Raw genomic sequence first — 25,146 nt, forward strand, 5'->3', positions numbered from 1 at the left:
TTTTCGTCCATGTTCCTTGATTAGCTAATGTCAGACAAATCACTGTTTTTATTGTTTCAAAGCCCCTTCAACAGCTTTCTCTTGCAGTAATGGTTGCTGGCGTTTGGTCTCTAGTTATTCTTAGCATGGCTATCTTGCTCAGTGAGTAGCATTATATCAATGAGTCAGGCTGCAGCCCCACCCACAGAGCCTCCTGCGAACTTTTTCATTTGAGTAGCTACAGTTCACGGGACCAGATTTTTTTAAATTGCATTCACACATTTAATACACTGGTAAAATTGCCTCTCCCCTATAAATTTACTAAGCCAGTTATCTCTTTTGATGGCTTTTAAATAAACACACCCACGAGGGCTCTGAGTGCCTGGGAACTGGGCCAGGTGCTCAGAACTTTCAGCAACAATGTAGGCAGCACACACAGCTCTGGAAACTATAGGGGAGACCACTGCATCTTATTTTTAAATCAGTATCTTTATATGACAGCCATTCCATGCTATTGTCTACACAAGCACACCTGTGTTTGCTTTGAAATACTGATTAGGTCAACACCTGGATCCAGTGACATAACTACAATTCATGCCCCCTCCCCTTGGGGCCCATCTCACAAGGGCCATAAAACAAGTGTGGCCATCATGATCTCCACACCCATAAGTGTAGCCACAAAAGCACCTGATCTGAAGTATAGTCCCCTGTGCTGGAGGAAGGGATGGTTAGTAGCTGGGGCGCCCCACAGCACTGGTCCCCCTGCGATCACAGGTGCTGCTCCCCTCTAGTTGCCCCCTGCCTGGATCCACTCTTATTTAATGAGGCAAAGTATAAAAAATAAATCACTGATTTAATCAATACTCTCCTCTCGACCAGGTGTATGGTTAGACTTGCATCAAGCAGTATGGTGAGTGTGGATAGTACTCTCGCATCGCAGTGCTGGGTCCCCAGTTCGAATTTTAGCCAGAGACCATCTGCATGAAGTTTGTATGTTCTTCCCTTATGCTGGGAATATACGGGTCGATCCGGCGGCCGATTAGCCGCCGGATCGACCCCATCCGCGTCTCCGCGTGTGCGGATCGATTACCGCTCGTCCCCACCGGTACTTCCTTATCAGCGCTCGATTCCCTGCCATTGTCCGCCGACGTGGATCGAGCGGGCGGGGGTCGAGAGGCTTGATCGGGCCAGCTGAATATTATCAGCTGGCCGGATCAGCTAATCGATACACGTTACAGAAACGTACCGTGTATCCACAGTATTAGACTACAATGGATATATGACTATGGAAGGCATTAGATTGTGAGCCAATAGAGACAGTTAGTGACAGTACTCTGTAAAGGCGCTGCAGAATATGTCATAGCTATATAAATACTAAATAATAATGCTTTACTTTCAATGAAGGTAATAGTTGCATTGGTTTTCCCACGCAGGGGAGTCAAAGAATAGTATATTGGAACAGAATTCGTCAGACATTATGCGTCGGGGAGAAAAGCCGACCATATACTATTACGTTACAGAAAGCCATTGTTTTATCCAGTAAGACAGCCAGAGCAGTGCTGGCTTTGCTGTATGTTGTCTATTTTTGCCTATAGATGGACTTGACAGTAGCTTCTTCATATGTGGCATTTGTATCTCTTGCTTTTCAGATATATTTTCCCTCTGCCTGTTTTATGTGTAAATATAATATCTCTATGACCTTTGTCCGATTGCTTGTGTTTAGGTCTTCCTCCCTGTGTCTACACACCCACCAAACATCACTAATTTCTCTCTTGTAATCTCTGTAAAATGATTTATATGGGTGCAAAGTACCATTGCTGCTAGATAAGAAACTGACTTCCCCCACTTACCTGTTGTCTTCTGCATTATTTCAGGTCAGCGTCTGATCTCTTCCTGACAGTGTTTGTTTTGCATCAACAGTGTGACAGGTCACCTACAAACGCCACACACAAGTAAGGTGATTATTGACCTGCATAGCATAATTGTCCTTTTACTCCACTTTGATTGAAGGAGACAACGCAGTTGGTGCATTCAGAGCATTTAGTCACTTAACCTTTAAGGATACCAGATGTGAAATAACCTAGGGAGACTGGGGGAGCAGGTTTATCATAATTACCAGTGGCTGTTTTGGGCTACAGTCACTGAACATAAAAATATAACTTCTCTCTGCGGAGAAGGTGAAATCCTGTCAGAGCTACGCAGACACCTGCAGGACATAGATTTCTACCAACGTGGTCCGGAAACGGTTAAAAAACAACTGAAGTGAGAGGTATATGGAGGCTGCCGTATTTATTGCCCTTTAAGCAATACCAGTTGCCTGGCAGTCCTGCTGATCCTCTGCCTCTAATACTTTTATCCATAGATCCTGAACAAGCATGCAGCAGATCAGGTGTTTCTGACAATATTGTCAGATCTGACAAGATTAGTTGCATGCTTGTTTCTGGTGTAATTCAGAGACTACTGCATCCAAATAGATTAGCAGGGCTGCTAGGCAACTGGCATTGCTTAAAATGAAGTAAATATGGCAGCCTCCATGTACTTCTTACTACAGTTAGTGGTCCCTGTGAAGAAATCGTATAGCAAGCCAAATAAGTTGCTTTGAAGTATAAGTGCACTTTTATTTATATTACATGAGCCCCACATTTTCCCCCCAACAAATCCCACTTAATCATAAAACGTGGAGCTGCTGGCGTGTGCAAGATCATGGCCGCACCCTTCTTCCAGCCCTTCGTAGTGTGTCCCTCACTGCAGCTGCGCAGCCAGGCATTCGTCAGCTGTTTGGCCGTAATGGTCCACAACCCGGCCTGGTCATGCGCAGAAAATGCTAACAATGCAGATTTCCTGTCTGTTCTGCTGATGCTTTGCCTCTACTGCTTTTAGCTATAGATCCTCAATAGTAGGGAATAGCAGACTTGGAGAAGAACTTGGATGGCTTATATGTTACATAACCACATTCAATGTCAAGCAAAAGCAATAAAAAGAGAACCCGAGGTGTGTTTAAAGAATGTTATCTGCATACAGAGGCTGGATCTGCCTATACAGCCCAGCCTCTGTTGCTATCCCAAACCCCACTAAGGTCTCCCTGCACTCTGCAATCCCTCATAAATCACAGCCATGTTGTGAGGCTGTATTTACATCTGTAGTGTCAGTCTCAGCTGCTCCCCCGCCTCCTGCATAGCTCCAGTCCCTGCCCCCGTCCCTTCCCTCCAATCAGCAGAGAGGGAAGGGATGCAGGCGGGGACTGGAGTTCTGCAGGAGGCGGGGAGAGCAGCAGACTGACACTATAGAGATAAACACATCCAGCTCTGACAAGCTGTTTGTCAGCAGCGTGGCTGTGATTTATGAGGGATTGCAGAGTGCAGGGGGACCTTAGGGGGGTTTGGGATAGCAACAGAGGCTGGGCTGTATAGGCAGATCCAGCCTCTGTATGCAGATAATATTCTTCAAACCCACCTCGGGTTCTCTTTAATGCAAATCTAGGATGCATAAAAAGGGAAGTGAAACCATGAGATCCTAGCATAGTACGGCCTGTGTATAAATCACTTGTTTTGCCACATATGGATTATAGGATACAGTTATTTGGGCACCCTACTACAGGAAGGACATTGTAGTTTTAGAACAGGTGCAAAAATTGGCAATCCAGTGAAAGGGGTGGAAGGTCTTACTTAAAATATACCTGGGATAAATTGCAGCAAAGGATTTTTACTTACCTGGGGGTTCATCGGAGTCTGTCCTTCTGTTGTGTCCCTGTGACCCAACCTGGTTGTGGGCCACCGCATATGCGGTCTCATCCACGCCCACCCACTCAATCATGTTCCCGTAGCTGGGAGCGGTCTAAGTGGGCACAGTTACAGTCTTAACGAACTGAGCATGCACAGAACAGTCAAGACTTCGGGGATGCATGCAGGTAGAACTGCACATAAGTAGTGGCCCACGACTCAACTAAATTTGCAGACTTTACAAGGGACCAGAACTGACCAGAGCCGAAAAGGTTTAGAGAAATGGGAGTAGCAGGCATGTATGGAAAGCTGTCCTGATGGCCACCGCTCACCCCCCCTCCACCCGTTCTTCACTGCCCCCTCCTTACATACCTAAAGCCCCTCTGGCAGCCTCCTCTGGGTTACCAGATTCGGACATCAGTACGCAGGTGCTAGCCTGGCTGAGCGCGTCCCTCAGCGTGCGACCATGGCGTAAACGAGACTTCATGCGCAGAGCCTTCATGGACGCAGTTGCAAGTTGAGGGATGCACGCAGCCGGCCCAACTCCTGCGACCTGGAATAGGCTGCTGGAGGGGCTTTAGGTATGTGAGGAGGAGGACAAAGGAAAACAGGAGGAGTGTTGACCATTAGGACAGCTTCCCATACATGCCTGCTCCTCCCTTTTCTTCAAACTTTTTTTGTCTCTGGTATCCTTTTAAGTGGACACAAACTAAACACTGAACATGCCTAGCAAAATAACATTATTTCCCCCTCTAAGTATAAATTGTAATTTAACTAATTGTAAACTGAAGCCTCTTCCACCCCAGTGCATCCTGCTGAGGCATGATTGTATTGCATGCTGGGACATTTACTTCACAGGCTCCCAAAATTACAAACTCATGCAAAATGCTACAAAAATTGCATACATTTGTGTTTTGGGTTTGCATTATTCATTTGTTTGCATTTTGCATTTGCGGTTTAAAGATGGTGGTAGCCTGTATTTAATACAGGAACCCACTTATCAAAAGTTTTTAAACAATGCTGGAAGAGTAGTTAGGTAGTATGGTTGCATTTTGTATTTATAATGCTGTGGATGCAATATGGTCAAAGCTTCTTTTTTTCCTATTTAAAGGGTAGACAAATTGACTTTATTAGTTTGGTTACACAATTAATATGTATAAATGCATCCAAGGCTAATATAAAAGCTTGGCAAACTTTTTATCCCCATGTCTATACAAAGGACAAGATGACATGAACTACACATGAGCAAAAGGGGTCCTTCACAGTAAGAATGGCTAAGATGTGGAATATTTTACCAAAGGAAGCAGTTATGGCATTTTCTGTTTTACATTTAAAGGAAACCTGAAGTGAGAGGGGCTATGTAGGCTGCCATATTTATTTCTTTTTAAACTATACCAGCTGTATGACAGTCTGCTGATCTCCCATGCATCATTAGTGTCTGAATCACACACCTGAAACAAGCATGCGCCTAGTCCAGTCAAACTTTAGTCAGAACATCTGATCTGCATGCTTGTTCAGGGTCTATGCAAAAAACATTAGAAGCAGAGGATTAGCAGGGCCACTGGGCAGTTTGCATTCTTTAAAATAAACCTGAAATCTCGTAATAAAAAGATTGTATACTCATCCGGGGCTTCCTCCAGCCCCGTGAGCACTCTTCTGCGCATGACCCAACTGGCGCAACTTAGCCAGATTACCGGGACTAATTGCAGCCGCTCTGAAGCACTCAGGAGTACTGAAGGACGCATCAGTGCTCATGGGGCTAGAGAAAGCCTCGGGTCAGTATAAAAATGTTTTGTTGCGATATCCCAGGTACACTTTAAAAGGAAATTAATATGGCATCCTCCTTATCTCTCTCACTTCAGGTGTCCTTTAAAAGAGGCTTGGGTGCTCTGCCTACCTTGAAAGGCATCCACAGCTATAAATACTCACTGTAAGGTTGTACCTCAATCCAGTCAGGGAGTAAACATGTACCGGTTTGTTTTATGAAACTAAGCTCCATGAGCATGCTAGATTTCCGTAAAAAAAAATAAAATAAAAATGATTGCACCAGTTTATAATACATTGTGAGCAGATGTGTCCTTCTACACCCCTCCCTTACAGGCTTTATTTACAGCAATCTGTTGCAGTGAATTACACTTGCCTGACTAGTATTCTAATTTTAGTGTAGCTCCTGCAACAGCGCTGCTCTTGCTTATTTGCTCTCTTATCCCGAAACCTCTCTTCCCCATTTAGTATCGCTTGGCAATAGTTTATCACGATAGGGTCTTAAGGCTAATTTGACTTTCGTTAAGTTTTTGTTTTGTTACATTTAACCAATACAGATTGAAGTTTGAGACCAGATATTACCAAAGAGGATTCTGCTGATATTTTAGCCATACCGGAATATAATGGCTTGAGTATTTCCTGAAACACATGAAGCCTACAACCGCGAGAAAGCAACTTCTAAGGAAATTCCTAACTGTAGAGCTGCCATATTACAGATTTTAGTATGGCAGATCAGGAAGAACAAAGCAAGATACGTCATTCTATGGAAGACGGAAGTCAAATACGTGAAAAGATTGTTTCTGTTCCTACAGAAGTACAACAGCAAGATAAGTTGAGAGAAGAGCAGGAGAATTCAAGAGGAGAAGAGAAGAAGGAGAATGAGAAGTTGAAAAAGGAGCAAGAGGAGAGGTTAAGAAAAGAGCAAAAAGATAGGTTGAAAAGGGAGCACAAGGACAGATTGAAAAGGGAGCATGAGGAGAAGTTGAAAAAAGAACAGGAGGAGAAGTTGAGAAAAGAACAGGAGGAGAAGTTGAGGAAAGAACAGGATAATAAGTCAAGAAAGGAACAGGAGGAGAAGCTGCGAAAGGCGAAGGAGGAGAATCTGAGAAAGGAGCAGGAACAGAGGGTGAGAAAGGAGGAGAAGCTGAGGACGGAGCAGCAGGAGAAGCTGAGAAAGGAGCAGGAAGAGAGGGTGAGAACGGAGGAGAAGCTGAGGAAGGAGCAGGAAGAGAAGCTGAGGAAGGAGCAGGAGGAAAAGCTGAGAAAAGAGCAGGAGCAGATGTTGAAAAGGGAAAAGGAGGAGAAGGATAGGTTAAAAAAAGAGCAGAAGGAGAGGCTGAAAAAGAAGCAGGAGGGAGAGAATGAAAGGTTGAAAAAAGACCAGGAAGAGAAGTTGAGAAAGGAAGAAGATGAGCAATTGAGAAAGGAGGAGGAGAAGAGGTTGAGAAAGGTGGAGGTGGTGCAGTTGAGAAAGGAACAGGTTGAGCGGTTGAGAAAGGAGGACGAGCGGTTCAGAAAAGTGGAGGAAGAGAAAAGGTTGAGAAAGGTGGAAGAGGAGGAGAGGTTGAGAAAGGTGGAGGAGGAGGAGAGGTTGAGAAAGGTGGAGGAGGCGGAGCACTTGAAAATGGAGCAGGTTGAGCAGTTGAGAAAGGAGGAGGAGCGTTTGAGAAAGGTGGAGGAGGAGGAGAGGTTGAGAAAGGTGGAGGAGGAGGAGAGGTTGAGAAAGGTGGAGGAGGAGAGGTTGAGAAAGGTGGAAGAGAAGGAGAGGTTGAGAAAGGTGGAGGAGAAGGTGAGAATGAGAAAAGAGGGGGAGAGACTGAGAAAGGAGGAGAAGGAGAGGTTGAGAAAGGAGGAGGATGAAAGACTGAGAAAGGAGGAGGATGAAAGACTGAGAAAGGAGGAGGATGAGAGACTGAGAAAGGAGGAGGATGAGAGACTGAGAAAGGAGGAGGATGAGAGACTGAGAAAGGAGGAGGATGAGAGACTGAGAAAGGAGGAGGATGAGAGACTGAGAAAGGAGGAGAAGGAGAGGCTGAGAAAGGAGGAGGAGAAGGAGACGTTGAGAAAGGAGGAGGAGGAGAGGCTGAGAAAAGAGGAGGAGGAGAGGCTGAGAAAAGAGGAGGAGGAGAGGCTGAGAAAAGAGGAGGAGGAGAGGCTGAGAAAAGAGGAGGAGGAGAGGCTGAGAAAAGAGGAGGAGGAGAGGCTGAGAAAAGAGGAGGAGGAGAGGCTGAGAGAAGAGGAGGAGGAGAGGCTGAGAAAAGAGGAGGAGAGGTTGAGAAAGGAACAGGAGGAGAGGTTGAGAAAGGAACAGGAGGAGGAGGAGAGGTTGAGAAAAGAGGAGGAGGAGGAGAGGTTGAGAAAAGAGGAGGAGGAGGAGAGGTTGAGAAAAGAGGAGGAGGAGGAGAGGTTGAGAAAAGAGGAGGAGGAGGAGAGGTTGAGAAAAGAGGAGGAGGAGAGGTTGAGAAAAGAGGAGGAGGAGAGGTTGAGAAAAGAGGAGGAGGAGAGGCTGAGAAAAGAGGAGGAGGAGAGGCTGAGAAAGGAACAGGCGGAGAGGTTGAGAAAGGAACAGGAGGAGAGGCTGAAAAAGGAGGAGGAAAGGTTGAGAAAAGAGGAGGAGGAGGAGGAGAGGTTGAGAAAAGAGGAGGAGGAGGAGAGGTTGAGAAAAGAGGAGGAGGAGGAGGAGGAGAGGTTGAGAAAAGAGGAGGAGGAGAGGTTGAGAAAAGAGGAGGAGGAGAGGTTGAGAAAAGAGGAGGAGGAGGAGGAGAGGTTGAGAAAGGAGGAGGAGGAGGAGGAGGAGGAGAGGTTGAGAAAGGAGGAGGAGGAGGAGAGGTTGAGAAAGGAGGAGGAGGAAGAGAGGTTGAGAAAAGAGGAGGATAGGTTGAGAAAGGAGGAGAGGCTGAGAAAGGAGGAGAGGCTGAGAAAGGAGGAGGAGGAGAGGTTGAGAAGGGAGACATTCAGAAAAGAGCAAGAAGATAAGGAGAACTTGAAAAAGGAACAGGAGGAGAAGAGATTGAGGCAAGAGCTTTTCATACAAAAACAAGAGAAGAGCTGGAAGACAACAGTGATAGGTAAAAAGCCATGTTTGCCAAAGCTATATATTTGCAACTTAGTCTGAATATATATTTTTTTTTTGGGGGGGGGGGGGGGTCCACTGCAGAGGATTAAAAATAACATTGTTGGCCTCAAATAAGAACGAATGGGCACAGAAGTTAGGCCTCTTGCACACTACATGCGTTTCCGATTTTTTTTATACTATCCGATTTTAGATTCTGATTAAAAAAAAGTACTGCATGCTGCTACGTTTTTTATTTGGAATAAAGAATCGGATTGTATAAAAAAAATCGGAATTGCATGTAGTGAGCAAGAGGCCTTATAGTGATAATCCTTAGGCAAAATACTGCCAACCCCCCACCCATTTTAATAAAAATATTATTGTAATTCACTACCTCCTCTGCTGCCCTTTAATGCTGTAGAGAGAGAGAGAGAGAGAGTGAGGATAGAGTAGATTCTATCTCTATACTCTTTCCACGGCATAGATGCAGTGTAGGGGGCAGGGGTGTTCCTAGCCCCAAGGATCAGTGGCAAATGCCCTGGATCTTTTCTGGGGTGCCCCGGATGTCCCCCAGGCAGAGTAAGGCAGGGGGTGGCAGTACTCATCTCTGCCCGCTTGGTCTTCAGATCCTGCAGATGTCTCTTCTGGGCTTCTCCCCCATTGTCTGAGAAGGAATCAGAAGCTAGAGCTCCTAGAGTCTGATTCTTGGATGCTAGAGGGAGAATTGCCAGCAACAATGGATGTCTCCAGGCATGGAGAGCGAACAGAGGAGATGAGTAATTCCTCCCGCTGTGCTACTATGCTTTGGTGGCAGGGGGCACAATTCATGCTCCCTATGGAGGCTCCAGGCACCACAGCTTCCATTATGTCACCACAGCACCGAGCATGCCCCATAGAGGCACCACAGAGCACCCAGCAAGCTCCATAGAGGCACCGCAGCTCCCAGCTTGGCACCACAGCACCCAGCATGACACCATAGCACCCAGCATGGAACCACAACACCCAGCACGCCCCACACCACACAGCACCTCGAATGCCCTAGCATGTATTTTTTCTAATTAATGGAGAGGGGGGCTTAATTTAACATTTTGCTGGGCAAGCCTACTTAGACTGCTGTTAAGATCATGAAAATCTGGCTCCACCCATGACCACACCCCCATTCTGGTGGGTGGCCACACCCATTTTTCATCTAGAGTTCCCAAAAGTGCCCTGGATCTTTTAGAATCCTGACAACTCCCCTGGTAGGGGGTGGCTTGGTGTAGTGATGTCACGCCTCTACTTCCTGTCAGTTGAGGCAGTACCTAGTGTTGGCCTGTGGTGAGCACTGCACAACCTTGTAGGGCAACAGCAGAGATGATGTATAACACTTTTCCTGAATCCACTATGGGAGGGGTGGTGCCTAGTGATACTGGCTTTAAAAATATTTACAAATATGGCTTTAGACACGTGCATATTTCCTCCACAAAAGGAACTTTTTTGGGTTAATTTTATGTGTTTGAAGGTGTGGATACCCAAGAACCACCATCGTGAAAAATTTTACAATGTAAAATTCATGTAAACACATACAAATAAGAAGTACCGGTATATTTCTTCCAGAGTAAAATGAGCCATATATTAATAATTTCTCCTATGTTACTGTCACTTACAGGTAGTAGAACTGACAGGTTTTTGACTAGTACATCTCCTCATGGGGGATTCTCAGCATGGTCATTATTGCTTATAAAGATACTCTCTGAACAGGATTTATATAAAGATGCTCCCAGCCTCCCCCCCTGCTTTACACTTTTTGGGCAGTTGGACGGAGCAACTGCCTTTCAAGTTCTTTTGAAAACAAAGAAAACCTTATGAATCCCCATGAGGAGATGGGCTAGTCCTAAACCTGTCGGTTCTGTCAGACCTTTACTGCCTACTGGAAGTGACAGCAACATAGGAAAAAAGTAATTTATAGCTCGTACTCTGGAAGAAACGTACTACGCATTTGTGTGTGTTTACATGTATTTTACTTTTTATGATTTTTGTGATAGTGATCCTTAGTGGATCAAGGTTATATTTTTATTTTTACAGTGGTTTGCAAAAGTATTTGGCCCCCTTGAAGTTTTCCACATTTTGTCACATTATTGCCACAAACATGAATCAATTTTATTGGAATTCCATGTGAAAGACCAACACAAAGTGGTGTATATGTGAGAAGTGGAATGAAAATCATACATGATTCCAAACATTTTTTACAAATCAATAACTGCAAAGTGGGGTGTGCATAATTATTCAGCCCCCTTTGGTCTGAGTGCAGTCAGTTGCCCATAGACATTGCCTGATGAGTGCTAATAACTAAATAGAGTGCACTTGTGTGTAATCTAATGTCAGTACAAATACAGCTGCTCTGTGACGACCTCAGAGGTTGTCTAAGAGAATCTTGGGAGCAACAACACCATGAAGTCCAAAGAACACCCCAGACAGGTCAGGGATAAAGTTATTGAGAAATTTAAAGCAGGCTTAGGCTACAAAAAGATTTCCAAAGCCTTTGAACATCCCACAGAGCACTGTTCAAGCGATCATTCAGAAATGGAAGGAGTATGGCACAACTGTAAACCAACCAAGACAAGGCCGTCCACCTAAACTCACAGGCCGAACAAGGAGAGCGCTGATCAGAAATGCAATCAAGAGGCCCATGGTGACTCTGGACGAGCTGCAGAGATGTACAGCTCAGGTGGGGGAATCTGTCCATAGGACAACTATTAGTTGTGCACTGCACAAAGTTGGCCTTTATGGAAGAGTGGCAAGAAGAAAGCCATTGTGAACAGAAAAGCATAGGAAATCCTGTTTGCAGTTTGCTACAAGCCATGTGGGGGACACAGCAAACATGCAGAAGAAGGTGCTCTGGTCAGATGAGACCAAAATGGAACTTTTTGGCCAAAATGAAAAACGCTATGGCTATCATTCATAAAGCATTTCCGCATGTGGAAATGCTTAAAACAGCTGACTTTACCGAACACTCAGCAAGTTCGGCATTCATAAAGCCTCTTTCCGCATGAAAAACTGACACTACCAAGCAGAGTGATAAATCACCGCCTTGTGCGGTGATTATAGGAACAAATGTAACAAAATGGTAATTCATAAAGAATTACGCAAGCGGTATGTGGACGGGAAATACCGCTCCCTCTCATGTGGCGATACTAATGTAAAGTTAATGGAGACACAGACCTCCCAGGCAGCTGCAGTAGAGCGGAACACGGAGAAATGTATCAACTCGGCTGCTTCCTGTGTCTCCGCCTGCCTACCGCCAGCCTAGTTCGGAGAATCTCCGCACTGCTATCGCACCTGGATACATTTTTATGAATGCCCACCCAGAAGTCTAAAATACCGGCAGTGGTGTTTTCCCGCATTGACTCTCCTTACCGACAGCTCCTTCATGAATGATACCCTATGTGTGGCGGTAAACTAACACTGCACATCACTCTGAACACACCATCCCCACTGTCAAATATGGTGGTGGCAGCATCATGCTCTGGGGGTGCATCTCTTCAGCAGGGACAGGGAAGCTGGTCAGAGTTGATGGGAAAATGGATTGAGCCAAATACAGGGCAAACTTGGAAGAAAACCTCTTGGAGTCTGCAAAAAGACTTGAGACTGGGGCGGAGGTTCACCTTCCAGCAGGACAATGACCCTAAACATAAAGTCAGGGCAACAATGGAATGGTTTACAACAACACTTATCCATGTGAGAATGGCCCAGTCAAAGTCCAGATCTAAATCCAATCAAGAATCTGTGGCAAAATCTGAAAACTGCTGTTCACAAATGCTGTCCATCTAAACTGACTGAGCTGGGGCTGTTTTGCAAAGAAGAATGGGCAAGGATTTCAGTCTCTAGATGTGCAAAGCTGGTAGAGACATACTCTAAAAGACTGGAAGCTGTAATTGCAGCAAAAGGTGGTTCTACAAAGTATTGACTCGGGGCCGAATAATTACGCACACCCCACTTTGCTGTTATTTATTTGTAAAAAATGTTTGGAATCATGTATGATTTTCATTCCACTTCTCACATGTACACCACTTTGTATTGGTCTTTCACGTGGAATTCCAATAAAATGGATTCATGTTTGTGGCAGTAATATGACAAAATGTGGAAAACTTCAAGGGGGCTGAATACTTTTGCAAACCACTGTATATTCCTTTTAGCTGTGAATGTGTTGAGATTTTGAGAGATAAGTTGCATATTAAATCAGAACTTTTATAGTAAGCTGTTTAAATTAAAAAAAAAATCAAGAATTCTTGATTAAATTATGTATTTGTATAAGTATGTATAATAGGTTATCTATGCATAATTAAGCTTCAAATTAAAATGTTGAACTCCAGGGAGGACACCTGAAATGAGGATATGGAGGTTGCCACATGTATTTCCTTATGGTGGGCAGAAAAGGGGCAGGGATCACTTGTGTACTGAGTTGTACAGCCCTGCAGCAGTGGTCAATTAGTAAAAAAAAGCCTGGTCACTGGGGGGAGGGGGGGGGGGGGGAGGGGAGAAGCCTGTGATCCTTAAAGTGGATCCAAGGTGAACTTTTACTCATTGCATAACTGTGTTCCTTTCCTATTGTTTATAGGGCATTCCTCAGCCAAATACTTTTTTTTGTTTTAATACTCTAATTCCCTATAAACTAAAAAAGCCACGCCCACAGGTTTTCAGAAAGCCTTGGCAGTAGCAAGGGCTCATGGGAGCTCAGTCTGGGCAGGAGGAGGGGGAGATGTTACTAGCCATTGATTTCAGAGGCAGAGGGGAGGAGGCGGGATTAGGCTAATGGCTCAAGATACAGATAAGCCTGCCTCTGTAATGTTTACAAACAACATGGCCGCTGTCATTGTATCACAGGAATAATCAATCATATTCTATTAAAGCTGTTTGCAGCTAGATTTGCTGTGTAAACCATCTAAACTTTAGATAAGATATATAGAAAAGTTACTTGTTATAGTTAGTTTTTCATCTCGGATCCGCTTTAAGTGGATACAAGGAAATATGTCAGTCTCCTTATCCCTCTGACTTCAGGTATGCTTTAATATACAATAATTAGGGGCACTATGGCAAAAAATGTAACTTTTTCAAACCCCATTCACACATACTGTATGTACAGAATGTACACTTGTCACAAGCTACTTCATATACAGTATGTAGCTAATGCTGCTGCCGAGGGGGTTTAGGATTGTTAAATTTTATTTCCCAACCTACAATTGCCGCCATGAGGCTGTGGAAATCATGGTGGTGCAATCCCGAGGCCTTCACAGCACTTGCACAACATGGAGGAGTGATTGATCATGCCGCAGTGCAAGTGGCAAAGATGCTGTGTACAGCAGGAGACAGAGTACACCCCACTGTGCTAGGATTCATGCTTCTACTGTGCCAGGATTCATGCCTCTACTACCAAAACACTTTTGGCACCTGAACCGTAGTGGAGTTGAGTCTGTGTGACTGAAAAGCACTCCCCCCACTTGTTTCCTTATCTAATGGACTCCATGACACTATAGGATAGGTGCAGAAAGTGTGCATGCTCAGTTTAATAGTAAAGACACAAATACTCAGTAGACAGGAAAAGATCAGCACTAAACCAGTATAAATGCAAATACATGAAAAATTTATTGAAGATTACATTCCACTGCGCAGTAGAGCCTGGAAAGGTAAATATTGAACAGACTGTCGGATTAGTCGCGCCAGCTTTAAAACGCTGCAGCGAGACCCCCGTGGGACAGAAGAGGATGGGGGAAGCCTCATTAGTATCCTGAGGCTTCCCCCTACCGAGGTGAGTACCCCCCAGGGGACGTTTTTCTCGTTAGAGTGTCTCTTTTACTTACCCGGAAGTCTTCGGGGACGTCTGCGTTCCATTACGCGTCATAGGTGTAATGAAAGCTGCGTTCCACCACTCCCTTCCACGCGTCTTCCTTCTGCTTGAAAAAGGAAGCGCGGTAGTGAGTTATGCAACGCGGCTTTCATTACGCCTAAGAGGCGTAATGGAACGCAGACATATCTGGGTAAGTTAATCCCACCTACCCCGCAGTCACACATGAAGTCATTAGGTTTCATTTGAATTCCAAATTCGGGTAGGATCCTACTCGGAAGCCCATCACTGCTCTCCTGTGGGGAAATGTACCAGTCCATAGAATGTTGGCATCCTCCTCAGTCTCCAACTAATGTACCAAGTCACACCTCATCCCCCAGCAATCTGAACATGACTTATAAGTCTTATGACACGCACTTTTTGAACGCGTGTATGAATAGGTTTGAAGATGTGATGTCTTTTGCCATAACACCCCTGTTAAATACAGCATTATATATGAGGACTGACTGAAAAAGCACTTTTTTATTAATTACCAGAGGACTCCAGTGTGAAATAGGCTACATGTTTCATCAGCAAATGCTTGCAGTAATCCTGCAAGAGTTTCATTACCATTCTCCCCAATCTTAAAGGACAACTGTAGTGAGAAGAATATGGAGGCTGCCATATTTATTTCATGCTTATAAATTTGGCTGCAGTAGTGTCTGAATCACATTAATAGCATTCAGCTAATCTTGTCAGATCTGACAATGTTAGAAACACCTGATCTGGTGCACGCTTGTTAAGGGTCTGTGGCAAAAAGTATTAGCGGTGGTGGATCAGTTGGATGGCCAGGCAATTTACATTGCCATGGCAGCCTCCATATCCCTCTCACTTCAGTTGTTCTTTAAAGAGAATCTGTATTGTTAAAATCGCTCAAAAGTAAACATACCAGTGCGTTAGGGGACATCTCCTATTACCCTCTGTCACAATTTCGCCGCTCCCCGCCGCATTAAAAGTGGTTAAAAACAGTTTTAAAAAGTTTGTTTGTAAACAAACAAAATGGCCACCAAAACAGGAAGTAGGTTGATGTACAGTATGTCCACACATAGAAAATACATCCATACATAAGCAGGCTGTATACAGCATTCCTTTTGAATCTCAAGAGATCATTTGTGTGTTTCTTTCCCCCATGCACAGAAGTTTTAGGCTGCTCTTTTCTTCCTGCAAACAGCTTTGCCCTTGTTTGTAATTCCTCAGTATGTGAAAGCCCAGCCAGCTCAGAGGACGATTTATCCAGCTTGTAAAAGATAAGAGAGAAGAGAGAAGCTGCTCTAATCCTAAATAACACACAGGCAGTATGCATAGAGGGGCCAGGAAGGGTGAGTTCATAGCAGAACCACAACACTGAAGAACTTGGCAGCCTTCCAGACACAGGCCGACAAGTCTGACAGGGGAAAGATACATTGATTTATTAGGGCCCTTTCACACCAGAGGGATTTTTCGGCGTTTTAACGCCACGGCCGAAGTTGGCGTTTTGCTAGGTAAAAGAAAGTCCATAGACTTTCATTTTACCTTTCACATCTAACTCGGCGTTTTGGAGCGTTGCGTTTCAACGCTCCCAGGAGCTTTTTCAGGGCTGTTTACAGCCGAAGTTGGCTGTTGGTGTTTCAATGATAGTCAATGGAAAACGCCAACTTCAGCGTTTTCAAAGCCTTTTCAAAGCGTTTTACAGCTATCTTGTTCACTTATTTTTATAGAAGAAAAAAAAAAGGACGTTTTCATATGGGCTGTAAAACTCTTTCAAAAGGCTTTGAAAATGCTTTGAAAAACGCTATGTATTGGCGTTAAGCAAAAGGCTGACTTTCAGCCTTTTCTACCGCAGCCTCTAGTGTGAAAGAGCCCTTACAGAGACTGTCATAGTAGAAAGTGCTGCAGTTAGCCAGAACACATTAGAATAGCTTTTGGAACTTGTAGGATGATAAAAAACAGGATGCAATTTTTGTTACGGAGTCTCTTTAAAGTAGAATTCAGTAGTGCCCTGCTGCCTCACTCTTACTGGAACATCTTCCTCATTTGCCCTAATGATGTGCATGAAGGGCTTTCCAGTCACTGTGACAGACTGAAGAATAAAGTGGTCCAACTGCAGGTTCAGTCTTGTCAATGACAGGGATGCTCTCACAAGTAATAGCGAGTGTGTAAACACTCGAATTCGAGTCCTATTGGACACATTGAAAGCCTCATCACCACACACTTCCGGCTTGAAGGAGGAACTGAGGCTTGCAACGCGTCGCATAGGACACGAGCAAGGTATTTGGAGTGCAGGGAGGACACGGAATTATGGGTAAGTAACCCTTTATGTCCCCACCGCACACCTGAGCTAATTAATTCTCATTTCAATCACGACTTGTGAGAGCATCCCTGTACAATGAATGTCATTCACAAACACCTGCACAGCTTTCCCTACCCCCCTGAATCCAGGGCTAGGCCCTTATTCAATTATCTTTTCTCCTAGGAAATAGTTTTTCATCTTCTCTTTAAAATGCTTTTTCGGTACTTTGCAGCTGAAAAAGTACCAAAAAGTAAGTGAAATGTACTACCAAAATGATCTTGAGTATTTTCTTACTTGCTGGTGGCTGAAAACGCATTTTATTGGCAAGGTGTGAAAATATCTCCTAGGAGAAAACTCAGTAGTGAAAAAGAAAAATTGAATAAGGACCATAGTCTCATTACTCTTCAGTCAGGCATCATGTATTCAGTAAAACACAGGATTGTGTCTATATATAAATTGATCTAGTCCTTGCTGAACTGCACACACAGGCTGGAAGTGAGAGGGTTGCACTGCAAGTCCTCACTTTGTAACACACACTATGTATACACCAGGGGGTACCGTACTTATGAATGGGCTCAGGAGGTGGTTGAACTTTTCACAGCCAATTCATTACAGCACATTTTGAGATGAAAAAGTAAGAATAGTTTCAAAACAAACATAAATACAAATTCTTGGTTAATTTAACCACTTAAGGAACGCAGTGTTTAACCTCCCTAGTGACCTGGCCCTTTTTTACAATTAAGGCCACTGCAGCTTTAAGGGCTCGCTGCAGGGCCGCACAACTCAGCACACATGTGATTCCCCCCCTTTTTCTGCCCACCAACAGAGCTCTCTGTTGGTGGGTTGTGATCGCTTCCAGCATATTTATTTCTTTTATTATAAATATTTATTCCATTTGTTTTTTTCAATTACATTTGTGCTTTTTTTTAAAACTTTTGTAACCCTCCCCCTGCCAGCCATTCAGTGTGATTGGCTGTCATAGGCTTCAGCCTATGACAGCGGATCGCCTTTGTGCCTCTGGATGGGACAGCCGAGTGACACAGCTGTCCCCTGTACAGCGCTGCCTTAGATCGCAGCGCTGTACCTAGTAAACAGACGCCGGTTTCACCATCTAACATTCTCTTGGCTGGGAGACTGATGGCGGAGCAGAGCTCCATCATTCTAGCGGGGATGTGCGCGCATCGGCGCACGCGATCCTCTGCAATCCCCGCCCCTAGCACTTCACACCGATCAGCATGGAGGGGTCCTGGGGCTGCCACCGCGGTCACGCCAATTTGGCGTGGAGCAGTCGGCAAGAACTTAAAAACCATGGGGGAAAATAGCAAACGTAGATGCCTTCTAAAATGACATTATTATTTATTTTATTTATAAAGCGCCAACATATTACGCAGTGCTGGACAATAGTAATAAGGTTATACAACATAAGACAAAACTATACAAGGCAAACGGTACAAGATACATGATCATGTGATTTTGGGCTGGTAAGGTAGGCCCAGTAATACAAGTATGAGGCTGTCATAGGAAAGGAGCACACAATCATGTAGAATACACTAGGGAAGGGAAGACCCTGCCAAAGGCTTACAATCTAAGGGGGAGATTATGGCATATATCATTCTGATGTTTCAGCAACAAAGCAAACCTGGAATTATTCCTTCATTGTAGCTTTCTTGCTGGAAGGGAAGGCATCAGATGGTTGTTGACCTTCTTGTCCAGTCAGCATAACTGAGGAGAGAAGGGAGAGCAGAGAGAGTTGCTTGTGTTGGTTTTATATGTTGTTAAACTATATGAATCACAGAGCTGGCTGTTTTAGTGTTTTGTTAGGTAATTGCATACATACTGTATTTTCATCTGTGTGTGTTTAGCTTTCTGCCTGAAGTCCATCTTCAGATGTTACCATGGTATTGTTGTACACTTACCGCAACCACTTCTTGTATTGCAGTTGCTGCCATTCTCATCGCTCTGTTTGCCGGTATCTATGCCGTTCCTGTGCTGCTCAGACCTACTCCATCTTCAGAATCGAGATCCGTTCTACAGATTTTCCAGAGTGAGCTTGACAAGCTAAAGCATTATTTTCCTGACCAAAATCAGCATTTGTGGTTGCGAAGTGGAAAAATGCTGCAAACTCATCTCAACAAATCCCAACCCAGTGAACCCGCTACACTCATCCTTACTGCAGGACAAGATGCAAAGCGCACTTTACTCTGCTTAGGCGGGGGTCTGGCACAAGCCTATGCTGATGCTCTCAATGCAAGTTGGTTATTAATCCATGGCCCTTCCAAATCAGACCATGATAGCATAACTACCAAACTTCATATAGATGAGGAGCTAAGTTCAGGGTTTGACTCTACTGCCCGGGCAGCAGTATTAAACCGTTTAGAGACTCTGCCTCCTGGTTCCTTGCTCATCCTCTACAGGTATTGTGACCACGAGAATGCAGCTTATAAGAAAGTCGCACTAGTGTTTACAGTTCTTCTAGATGAGCCATCATTGGATCACGACACGCCTCTCCCGGAGGTGGAAGAGAAAGTCAGAGACTTCCTGTGGGAACAGTTCGTTACATCAGACAAAGTTAGATCATATCAAGAGATGGATAGTGATAAGCTAGGTGGGGTGTGGAGCCGCATTTCTCACCTAGTTCTCCCTGTGTACCCAGTGGAAAGTATGGAGGCTGGGAAGTGCCCTATTGATTACGATGGAAGATTAACTATAGAGGACTAAAGAAGCTCAGAGGCCATGTCACCTTAGCTTGCACTATATTCCGTCTACCACTAGGCTTTTGGACATGTTCTTTTAACTGTACCTTCATCTTTGTGGTGACCCCCCCCCCCCCCCCCTTCTCCATATGCATTGCAATGAGATTATAATAGACTCTTATTTACTCTGCACTAGGGATTTTGAGACAGGTGATTATTGTATATTCATCTCCTCAGAGGAAGTGGTGAATGACTGTATCTGCACATATTCACTTCAGGGTTGTGAAACAGAATGATAACTTCATTTTTCCCTTCCCATATGAACAAAACAGCTATTGCAGAAAACATAGAGGTTGTAACGGAATGCTAAAAATCAACTTCCTGCTCTCCACAGAAAGATGTGCCTTCCATTTGCTAGTAGAAAAATGGGAAAATGGGCATTCTGTATAGCAAAAGAAACACTAGCATCTTGATTGCTCAAAGAATCTTTAGCAATCTTAGGATGAAGGTGGCCACACACACAAAACATTTTTTTATATTTCTTTTCAATTCAAGAACTAATATCAATTTTTATGATGAATTGTAACTGAAAATTTAACCAATGTATCGCACAACTGTGTTCAATTATTTTCTGATAATGAAAAAAGCAACAAAAAAAAGGATTGAAAACTCAAAATCAAGAAATTGACCGCCTATCCTAAACCATTTTTAAAAATTATGCAGAAAATTCCGCCACTCCCAATCAAGTTCTATCAAAATAAGTAAAAAAGTAAAATTTTTCTGTTCAACTGATCGTTTTTATTGAATTGCTGTAAAATCAGTTCCTTTTAATGTATCGTATGTGGCCACCTTAACAGAAATTAATGCAATGTAAAACAGAAAAAAATAATTTGTAATATTAAATTGCTCAATTTTTGTACCAATGAGATGTTTGATCAGCAATCTTTTTATTTTATTTTTTATTTTATTTACATAAGAGAATTTGTACACTGAAATTGTTTTTAATCAAAGTGCCTAATGTTTGTAAAGCCTGACTGATAAAATGACAGCATAATTGTTAAATACATAAACTACCGATCGTTAAAATGTAAAAACCTGATGGAAAATAGACTCCACTATTCTTTTTGTTCTGATTACACAAATCAAGAAATACTGTAAAAAATATTTTTTTCCAGTTTTTGTACACTAAACATTATTAAAATTTCTAATGTAAAGATATTTAAAAAAAAAATCTGAGGTTATGCTGTAATTTATTTTATATGACCTTATACATTGTGGTGGTAATTTTTTTTTTAATAGTAAGTGTAACCTATACATTCTTCTCTGAAGCATGATGATTTATGTACCTTTACTTAGTTTCTGTAAATCCTCATTTCTCAGAGATTCCACTTCCTGCCTCTAGATTTGCAGTAAATCTTTTGTTAGGACGTAGAAATATCTGAGAAAGCAACTTAACAGGTATGTAGCTAATCATGCTTAAGACGAAAACAATTTGCAGGGTTTACAGTCCGATCGTTTTTTCTGATCAATTTTTCGATCGATTTTCTGATTAATGTTTCCGATTTCCATTCACTTTTATGAAAAAATTAATAAAAAAAAATTTAAATCAGATTGGACCTGACATAAATTGTCTATTGAGCCATCTATCTGCTGAAAAAACTCATGGTGTATTCCCAGATTAACACAGACAGCCATTAAAGATGTCTAAATGGGGTATAGTAGTTAAAGAGAACCTCCAGAGTAGAAACGAAAATCCGTCAGCCTGCAAGTAAAAGAAAGTTCTATTTACCCGAGAAGTCTTGTCCCGCGATGCTGTCCCGAAGTCCCTGCATCACTTGACTTCCGGCACCTGGCCCCGCCTCCTCTCTCTCTCCAGAGAAAAACGCCAAGCTATTTACTACAGGACATTTTATGTTTTACCTCAGGAGAACTTAAAACAAGACATTTGAAATAGCACCGTTCTCCCATAGGACCAAATGTTGATAATGAAAACTTTAGCCACTTCACCACTGAGGGGTTTTACCCCTGAAACACCAGTGCAATTTTCACCTTTCAGTGCTCCTTCCATTCATTCGTCTATAACTTTATTATTACTTATTGCAATGGAATGAACTATATGTTGTTTTTTTCACCACCAATTAGGCTTTCCTTAGGTGGGACATTATGCCAAGAATTATTTTATTCTAAATGTGTTTTAAAATAAAATAAAAAAAATAGGAAAAAAATGTGGGAAAAAAAATCATTTTTCAGTTTTCGGCCATTATAGTTTTTAAGTAATGCATGCTGTAATGCATGCTACTGTAATTAAAACCCATGAAATGTATTTGCCCATTTGTCCCAGTTATAAAACCGTTTAAATGATGTGCCTATCACAATGTTTGGCTCCAATATTTTATTTGGAAATAAAGGTGCATTTTTTTTCAGTTTTGCATCCATCCCCAATTACAAGCCCATAGTTTATAAAGTAACAGTGTTATACCCTCTTGACATAAATATTTAAAAAGTTCAGTCCCTAAGGTAACTATTTGTTTGTTTGTTTTTTTATTGTATTTTTTTTGGTTTTTTTTTAATTACAAAAAAAAATAATTGGGGAGTGTGGGAGGTAATGAGTTAATTTATTGTGTAAAACTAATGTATTTGTATATGTAAAATGCTTTAGGGTGTAGTTTTACTATTTGGCCACAAGATGGCTACAGTGAGGTTTTGTTCATGCGACCTGTAAGCGTCCGTAAGGACGCTTACAGGAAGCACTATGAGGCTGGGAAAATCACAATGATCGCGCTGTTTCTCATAGAAGCAGCAGATCATTGCGGGGGCTTAGATCAACGAACGGGAATGGATTTTCCCGTTCATTGATCTCCGGGCGAGTGGGCGGCGGCGTGCACGAGTGGCGGGAGCGCGGACAGCGGCGGTAGCACGGGAGGTACGGATTTCTCCGTCCCTTGGTTTTATAAGGATGGAAAAAGGGACGAAGATATCCGTACCGTGGGGGGTAAAATAACCAAAACATGGCAGACTCCATATAGCTCTCACTTCAGTTGTCCTTTAAAACTCTGCAAACAAAAATTGCCACAAATCACCAGATAGGACTAAAGATATAGCCATCTTTAGTCCTGTCTAACTGACTAAATAATCTATAAAAATAGTAAAAAAAAATAAATAAATTTTTTTTATTCATTACATTATTTTCACTACAGTTCCTCTTTATTGACTGCATTACTGCATGAATGAATTGGATTTAAACGGAATATGAGATAAGAGCCATACGGAAGTTGCTATATTAGTTTCCTTTTGAACAATACCAGTTGCCTGGCAGTCCTGCTGATTTCTTTGGCTGCAGTAGTGTCTTAATCACACACCTAGAACAAGCATGTTGCTTGCTTGTTCAGGATCTATGGCTGAAAGGATTAGAGGCAGAGGATCAGCAGGGCAATTAACATTGTTCAAAAATATATTATTATTATTGATTTATAAAGCGCCAACATATTCCGTGGCGCTCTAAAAAGTAAGAAACAAACATGGGGTACATAATAATACAGACAATGGTGTACACCAATATACAAGATACATAATTAGTGACAAAATACAAAGAATGATACAAAATACAAATTATAGTATATAATTGGTAATGACAGTGATAAAATTAACATGATGAATAAAATGTATAATGGTTACCAAGACACAAAAGGGGGAGAGAGCCCTGCCCTTGCGAGCTTACAATCTAAAGGGAATGGGGGGGGGGGGGGGCAGGAGGAGGGGTAGTATGCAGCAAATATATAGAGGCTTTGTGTTTTAGGATACCTAGTAGGAGTGAAATTTGGTCTTAGTACAAAGGGAAGTGACCTAAGGTAGCGCATATGCTTGTCGGAACAAGTGTGTTTTTAGAGAGCGTTTAAAGGTAACAAAGGTTGGCGAGTGATGGATGTATTGTGGGAGGGCATTCCAGAGGAGGGGTGAAGCGCGTGCGAAGTCTTGTAAACGTGAATGTGAGGAGTTGATTCTAGAGGAGGACAACAGACGATCATGTGCCGATCTGAGATTGCGATTGGGTTTGTATCTGGAGATTAGTGAGGATATGTACCGGGGAGAGAGATTGTGGAGAGATTTGTAGGTTAGGGTTAGGAGTTTGAACTAAATCCTCTGGTTAATTTGCAGCCAGTGAAGAGCTTGACAAAGAGGGTCGGCAGAGGAAGATCGAGAAGAAAGATGAATGAGACGAGCAGCTGAGTTCAGTACCGACTGGAGCGGGGCCAGTTTGTTAGACGGTAGTCCACAAAGTAGTACGTTGCAGTAGTCCAGACGAGAAATTATGAGAGCATGTATTAACATTTTAGTTGTGTCTTGAGTGAGAAAGGGACGGATGCGAGATATGTTTTTGAGTTGGAGATGGCAGGAGCTGGTTATGGAGTGAACATGAGGAATAAAAGAGAGAGATGAGTCGAATATCACCCCCAAGCACCGAGCTTTGGGAACTGAAGTTATGGGAGTGTTAACATTTATTGTTACTTCAGGCAGGGAGGTGGACAGAGACGGTGGAAAAATTATTAGTTCTGTTTTACTCGTATTAAGTTTTAGGAAGCGAGAGGACATGAAGGAGGATATAGCAGACAAGCAGTCAGGAACACGTTTAAGGAGGGAGTTAAGGTCTGGGGCAGAGAGGTACAGTTGTGTATCGTCTGCATAGAGGTGGTATTGAAACCCGAATGAGTTGATTAAATCACCAAGACCATGCATGTAGATGGAAAAGAGGAGTGGACCAAGGACAGAGCCTTGGGGAACCCCGACAGACAAAGCATGAGGAGAAGAGATCTGATCTGAGTAGGAGAGTGTGAAGGACCTTCCAGAGAGGTAGGAAGATAACCATGTGAGAGCAAGGCTCTTTATTCCGACATTTGAAAGTATTTGTAGGAGTAAGGTGTGGTCGACAGTATCAAATGCTGATGACAGGTCAAGAAGGATGAGTATGGAGAATTAACCTTTGGATTTGGCTGTAAGAAGGTCATTGGCCACTTTGGTAAGGGCTGTTTCTGTGGAGTGGTTAGAGCGAAAGCCAGACTGGAACTGATCAAGTAGGGAGTTAGCAGATAAATAATGGCTTAATTCTGCATGTATATGGCGTTCAAGTAGTTTGGATGCAAATGGGAGAAGTGACACTGGGTGGTAGTTGGCAAGTGTGGTAGGATCTAGAGAAGGTTTTTTAAGTAGTGGTGTCACAACAGCTTTTTTGAGTGGGGACGGAAAGATGCCAGTAGAGAGGGACAGGTTAAATAGCGTTGTTAGTGCAGGCAAGAGAGATGAGGATAGCTGCGGAATGAAATGGGAGGGAATAGGAACCAACGAACAGGTGGTTATGTTAGCTTTGGCAATTATAGAGGAAAGAGAGTGTTCAGAGAGTGGAGAGAAGGCAGTTAGAGAACAGTCAATGAGAGGTGTGGAGGTGGGATTTGAGGGCTGCATGGAGAATTCACTTCTGATTTGGTCAATTTTATCAGTGAAGTATGTTGCAAATTCTTCAGCTGATAAGCAAGATGGAGGAGGGGGATAGGGAATGGAGTTGAAGGTGCTGAACAAGTGTTTTGGATTGTGTAAATGGGCGGATATTAGGGAAGAAAAATAGGACTTTTTTGCCACAGTTAGTGCGTTTCTGAAGTTGTTCAAGGCAATTTTATATAAGATGAAGTCCTCACTTGTGTTACTTTTCCTCCAGCGCCATTCAGCTGCTCTAGAGCATCTTTTTAACTGTTTAGTGGTTTTAGTCATCCAGGGTTGGCAACAGACACGGTGAGGGGGGTGAAGTCATCCATGACTTT

The 25,146-nt window shown here is 43.1% G+C and overlaps 1 protein-coding gene across 5 annotated transcripts in view; it reads left to right on the top strand.

The window, feature by feature from the left end:
* The window catches only part of LOC137521019 (trichohyalin-like), a 31,310-nt gene extending 10,826 nt beyond the window's left edge, over positions 1-20,484 (top strand). For 3 of the 5 annotated variants that reach the window (XM_068239724.1, XM_068239725.1, XM_068239723.1), the window contains exons 2-4: positions 1,854-1,936; positions 6,020-8,530; positions 18,583-20,484. In XM_068239724.1, coding sequence (XP_068095825.1) covers positions 6,187-8,530; positions 18,583-19,361 — 3,123 coding nt within the window. In that variant the 5' untranslated portion in view covers positions 1,854-1,936; positions 6,020-6,186 and the 3' untranslated portion in view covers positions 19,362-20,484. The remainder of the gene's footprint in view (positions 1-1,853; positions 1,937-6,019; positions 8,531-18,582) is intronic. The other 2 variants (XM_068239727.1, XM_068239726.1) reach the window with 2 other exon arrangements.
* Positions 20,485-25,146: the final 4,662 nt, after the last annotated feature.

This window comes from Hyperolius riggenbachi, chromosome 6 (assembly GCF_040937935.1).
Source record: "Hyperolius riggenbachi isolate aHypRig1 chromosome 6, aHypRig1.pri, whole genome shotgun sequence".
NCBI lineage: Eukaryota > Metazoa > Chordata > Amphibia > Anura > Hyperoliidae > Hyperolius > Hyperolius riggenbachi.